General features: G+C 51.5%; 1 protein-coding gene across 1 annotated transcript in view; it reads left to right on the top strand.

Moving 5' to 3' along the window:
* Kcp (kielin cysteine rich BMP regulator) overlaps positions 1-6,000 on the top strand; it is a 29,408-nt gene that overhangs the window by 843 nt on the left and 22,565 nt on the right. The window contains exons 2-4 of the mRNA XM_052720716.1: positions 1,450-1,616; positions 3,858-4,047; positions 4,137-4,213. Coding sequence (XP_052576676.1) covers positions 1,450-1,616; positions 3,858-4,047; positions 4,137-4,213 — 434 coding nt within the window. The remainder of the gene's footprint in view (positions 1-1,449; positions 1,617-3,857; positions 4,048-4,136; positions 4,214-6,000) is intronic.

Raw genomic sequence — 6,000 nt, 5'->3', positions numbered from 1 at the left:
CTGGAAGTTGGGCAGAGGAACCATGTCAAGACAGTGCCGATTTCTGGGGCCAGGATCTCCTCCTGCACAGGGCAGGAGATGAGGACAGGCTGGGTGGGCTGCTTATGGTGCTAAGGTAGGAGGGTTAGGCCCTCTGGTGGAGAGAGCTACAGGGCAGGATGGAAAGCTGGGCAGTGCTGTGGTGACAAGTGACATCTTAACCTGCTCTGGGAGCCTTGTACTGTGTGAGAGAGGGGAGCAAACTGAATTATGGGGCTTTCTCTTCTGGCTCGGTGAAGAGGGTGGGGAAAGGAGAGGATGGGGTGGGTTATGCGTCAACTGAGGGGGGACAGTAGAGTCGTACTGAGTGAGTTGGCGTGGTATTAATTGAACCATGGACTGGAATGCCCCTCCCTACCCCCCCCACCCCCCCACCCCCCCCACCCCCGATGACAGTAAAGAAAGAAGTAGGTGACGTCCCTCTGCCTCGCAGGCCTGGTGTCCCTGGGAGAAAGGCCTTCGGTTACTCCAGCTTGTCCTGATTGAGTTCCCACTGTGGGAAACTCACAGCCACCTCCTTCAGCCTCCTTCATTGCCCTCCCACTCCCTGGATGTCTGTGGGAAGAGGCCTTTGCTCCTACCTTCCTGACTTAATGGGGGTGAGGTGAGGGAGGGTGGCTGTGCCCACCCCGGGCCTAAGCTCAGAGGCACGTTCTTCCTTCCTGGACATAGTGTTATCTAGAACCAGGGACAGGCTGTCTTCACCGTGCCTGGAGGGCACAGCACAGCTGGGTTCTGCTTTCCAGAGCCCACCTCATCCAATATGGGGGCTCCCGAGCTTCTGCCACACACCTACAAACAGTGGGGTGGGGAGCCCCTTTTCCAAAGCAGTGACTTTACTGACAGGTATAGGTGTAGACTGGTGGGGATATGAGTGAGCGCGCGCGCGCACACACACACACACACACACACACACACACACACACACACACACACGACCTCCAGCTAATTAAAGAGCCCTCCTTGCATGTATCCAACACCCTCCCTGGCATTTCAGCCTGTGTTGGTCTCTTGTTAAACATAACATGTCAGATCTATCTCTGGCCCACAGTGGATGGATGGTCCAGACGCCACAGCTCCATGACTAAGGATCCCCACAGAGTCAGAGCAGGTTCCAGGGAGGCCTTGGTCTGGATCCTGCTCTGTGTCCCTTCAGGAAATTGATGTAGGGGTGCTCTGAGGGCTTCTACCTCCTGTGATTTGCGTTGCCGTGCTGCTGTGAACACGCCAGCCCCTTCACAGACGGTGTCTCCTCCCCGCTCCCCCCCCCCCCCCCCCCCGCCATGGTGGGATAGGGGGACAGGGTGGGGCACAGGGTGACTCTTCTCCCATGTGTGGTTTAGAGGACAGGACCCAGGAGACCTTCCCAGCCCCTGCCTACAGGCCAAGCTGGCTTCTTGCCCCCTTTAGGTGGAGAGGTCTCCAGAGAGCGCCCCAGGCTCGCTGACATTCTTGACTATCAGCAGCAGGCCCCCTCCCGCTCCTTGGCCCCTGCTGGGGCCCAGCAACAGCAATGGTGCCCCCTGGAGGAGAGGCTGGAACGGCTGGAAGCCGAGGTGACTGATCTCAGAAAGCAGGTACCATGGAGGTGGACTGGCGGGGATGGGGTAGGAGGGGCTTTGCACATTGGGAGACAGAGAGGGGCTTGGTTTGGAGGCCCCAAGGACGCTAAAAGAGGGTTTGTTTGTTTGTTTCATTTTGTTTGAGACAGGGTTTCTCTGTGTAGCCCTGGCTGTCCTGGAACTCACTATGTAGACCAGGGTAGCCTTGAACTGACAGAGATCCACTTGCCCTTGGCTCCTGAGTGCAGGAATTAAAGGCATGCACCACCGTGATCAGCTTTTGTTGTTATTTTTTTTTAATTTATTTTTATTTTACATGTATGGGTGTTTGTACATGTGTTTGTATGTACAGCATGTGTGTGCCTACGGCTTGTCGAGGCCAGAAGAGGGCTGTTGTGGGTAGCTGTTCTAGCTATGACCTTGAAGTACATGCCCCTGGGGTATGGCCACCACGTGACCCCTCCCTTCTCTCTTTTAGCAAATCCTACCGGTGGGCACCACCACATCCTGGGTTTTTTTTTTTTTTTAGCAAAGGAATTTATTTAGGGTTAACTCACTACCATGGGAGATTTATTGTAGGGTCTGGGAAAGCTGAGCTTTGTGTCCCATGCTGATTTGCCTGGTCCAAGATCTCAGCAGCCAGTACCACGAGGAGGCGAAGAGAGACCCGAGTACGTACATTCCAAATCTTAAGGGTCCCGAGTGGCATGCACTTCAAGGTCTTAGGCAGTGTAACAGTTACCTGCTAAAGAGGAGTGCAGTTAAGAGCACTGACTGATGTTCCAGAGGAACCGGGTTCAGAGGGTGTCGGGTCTCTTGGAACTGGAGTTATATGGACCGTTATGAACTGTCATGTGGGAGCTGGGAACCAAACCCAGGTCCTCTGCGTGAGCAGCCCATCTTGTAACCACTGAGCCATTCCCCCCCCCCCGCCCTTGTTTTGTTTATTTGTAGTTGTTTTGACAGTGCTTGAGACTGAACCCAGGTCCTCACACAGGCTAGGCAAGGGCTGTGCCACTAAGGTATATGTCCCCAGCCATTAGAATTCTGTTGCAAATGCACACAGAGAGGTTCTTATCTGAATCTCTAGTTCAGATATTTTGTTGTTATTTTTTTTTAATTTATTTTTATTTTACATGTATGGGTGTTTGTACATGTGTTTGTATATACAGCATGTGTGTTATTTGTTATTATCAGAACCTGACTCGTCCTGATACCTCTTCTTTTTGGAATGTGGAGCCTCCAGGGTATGTGTTTTTGACCCAGGTTTACATATTTGTTCATGCATTTGGCAAAGAGAATGGAATACTCCAGGTGGCAGTGGCGCACACCTTTAATCCCAGCACTCGGGAGGCAGAGCCAGGCAGATCTCTGTGAGTTGGAGGCCAGCCTGGGCTACAGAGTGAGTTCCAGGAAAGGCACCAAAGCTACATGGAGAAACCCTGTCTCAACAAAACAAAACAAAACAAAACAAAACAAAATAACCTTAAATTTTGGGCTGGAGAGATGATTCAGAGATTTAAAAAAAACAAAACAAAACAAAACACTGACTGCTCTTCCAGAGGTCCTGAGTTCAATTCCCAGCAACCACATGGTGGCTCACAACCATCTGTAATGACATCTGGTGCCCTCTTCTGGCCTGCAGGGACATATGCAGACAGAATACTGTATACATAATAAATAAATAAATAAATCTTTAAAGAGAGAGGGAGAGGGAGAGGGAGAGAGGGAGAGAGGGAGAAAGAGAGAGAGGGAGAGAGGGAGAAAGAGAGAGAGAGAGAGGGAGAAAGAGAGAGAGAGAGGGAGAGAGGGAGAAAGAGAGAGAGAGAGAGGGAGAGAGAGAGAGAGAGAGAGGATGGAGTACTTCCTAAGCATCAGACAGCACTTGGGAAGACTGTGAATGGGTAATACTGACTTTAAAAGCCAGGCAAAGTGATGCATGCCTGTAATCACCGGAAAGACTGAGGCAGGAGGGTTGGCATGAGTTTACAACCAGACTAGGCTTTATAACAAGTAACCACCAGCCAGGGTTTTATCCTCCACTCCAAATTACTCTTTAATTACTAGGGCAGGGTATGAATCCTGGGTTTCTCTGTTCAAGCACCAGTTTTACATTCCCTGAAACATGCTGATGGAAGGGCACTCACCTTTGCTCGGGAATCCTCATTCTGCCTCAGTTTCTCCATCTCACAATCCTTGAGGAATTGTCCATGACGGAAGCTGAGGCGAGCCTGCCCCTCCACTCTGTTTCCCCAGAACAGGGACCTGCAAGCCAGGGTGATGCAGCTGGAGTCTTGTGGCTGCTGCTCAGCTGCCTCCCAGTGTTGGGGGCTGGGACGCACCTGTCCTGAAGGGGCTCGCTGGGAACCTGACGTCTGCACGGCCTGTGTGTGCCGTGATGGGACCGCACACTGTGGCCCTCAGCCCAACCTGCCGCACTGCCTCGGTCAGTATCACCCCACCCACCCACTGCAGCTGTTTGGGGGCCTGGAAAACACACTAGGGTCCCAAATGACATTATTGTCTCCATCTCAGGCTGCAGCCACAATGGCCAGTCTTATGGTCATGGGGAGACCTTCTCCCCAGATGCCTGCACCACCTGCCGCTGTCTGGTGAGTGCTTGAGACCCACTTGGGTATCCCACACCTGTCTGTCTGCCTCTCTCTAGGCACTTGTCACTGACATGCTGTGCCGGTTGTGTTATGGAGTCTATCTGCCCTTCCTGGCCAGACTTTCATCCATGACCTTGGGGTTCCAACTGGTTCAACTTTGCGGAGCTCAATCTCCACATGCTTGTTGGGCCCCCAAAGCTTCCTGGTGGAATTGCACAAAAAGAGGAATGCTTAAGAGTCCTCTGTATTCAGGTGCAGAGGTGGGAGAGACATGTGGCGGGAGTCCGTCTAGGAAGAGCCAGGATACTGCCAGCCATGCAGTTTGGATTTCCTTCTGTGGCTCTGGGATACTGCTGAAGTCCACAGAGCCAAAGAAGAGTGTTAGGAATACCCCCCTAGTATGGGATGGATGCAGAGACCAGCTGGAAGGCTGCTTCAGCTACTGTCTAGACACAGGGTCAGAGAGGGCAGGGGCCGCAGGCAGGGTCTGTTTCTACAGAACAGGCAGGAGCTGGTGACCAGTTAGATCCTATGGAATAACAGAGGTCAGACAGGAAGCTAGGAGGGCAGTGATGTCAGCGACTTGAAGAGAGCTGTGGCTCTATGGGAATTGTTTGTTTGTTTGTTTGTTCGGAGACAGGGTCTCACTATGTAGCCCTGGCTGGTCAGGAGCTCCCTATGTAGAGCAGGCTGACCTCAAAGTCGCAGGGATTCTCCTGCCTCTGTCTTCCAAGTTCATTGTTTCTTCTTTAGCTAGTCTTTGCAAAATCTGAATTTCAAATAACACATGATTTAAAAATATATATATACACACACAGACACAGACACAGACACACACACACACACACACACACACACACACACACACACACACACAGAGTAAGTATACTCCATACTTGGGACATTCTTTGTTCTTGTGTGTGTGTGTGTGTGTGTGTGTGTGTTTCTTTCTTTCTTTCTTTTTTTTTTTTTTTTAGACTATTTCATGTTGCTGAGGCTGGCCTTGAGGTCCTGATCCTCCTGTCTCCACCTCTCAAATGCTGGGATTCTAAGTGTGTGCCACCGTGTTTGGCTTCTTATTAGTTTCTTGAGATAGGCTCTCACACTGTAGTCTGAAACTTACTGGGTAGCCCAGGCTGGACTCAACTCACAACAGTCTTTCTGTCTTGGCCTACAGTGCAGGAACTGCAAGCGTGAGCCACCACACTGTGTGTGTGTGTGTGTGTGTGTGTGTGTGTGTGACTGACCAGGAGCAACCAGGAGCATAAACCAGGAGCAACGGCATGCCAGGCAAGCACTCTACCACTAACCTGTATTCGCAGACCTCCTTTTTCTCTGTCTTTGCTTTCTCGCTTGCTTCTTCTGAGTCATAGTCTCGCTGAGTTGCTCAGGCTGACCTTGGACTCATTCTATAGGCCAGGCAAGTGTTGAATTTTTGATCCTCCTTCCTCAGCCTCCAGAACACCTGGAATGAGAGAGAGACCTGCATCACCAGGCCAGGCTGGGACATACTAAAAAACACAGTGTCACCTATCTGGAATTCGGTTGTTTGAGCGCCCCGTACTTTGTCTGGTATCCCACCAGGAGAGGCATCCCAGTTGGTGGTCAGTTAGAAGGGACGAGGACTCCAGCCAGCCCTTGGATAGAGACCAAGACTGGAGTCCTGGGAGTGGATGGATTTTAAGGGAGCTAGCAGTATGGCTCATTGGCAGAGTGCTTGATGAACACACAGGAGGCACTGGTTTAGAGCCCCGGCATTCTTCTCATGTCCCGAACTGTGTAGTTCA

Source organism: Peromyscus californicus, unplaced genomic scaffold (assembly GCF_007827085.1).
Source record: "Peromyscus californicus insignis strain IS unplaced genomic scaffold, ASM782708v3 Scaffold_6__1_contigs__length_162567912, whole genome shotgun sequence".
Lineage (NCBI taxonomy): Eukaryota > Metazoa > Chordata > Mammalia > Rodentia > Cricetidae > Peromyscus > Peromyscus californicus.
The sequence above is the reverse complement of the archived record's forward strand: the minus strand, read 5'-3'. Positions and strand labels throughout refer to the sequence as shown.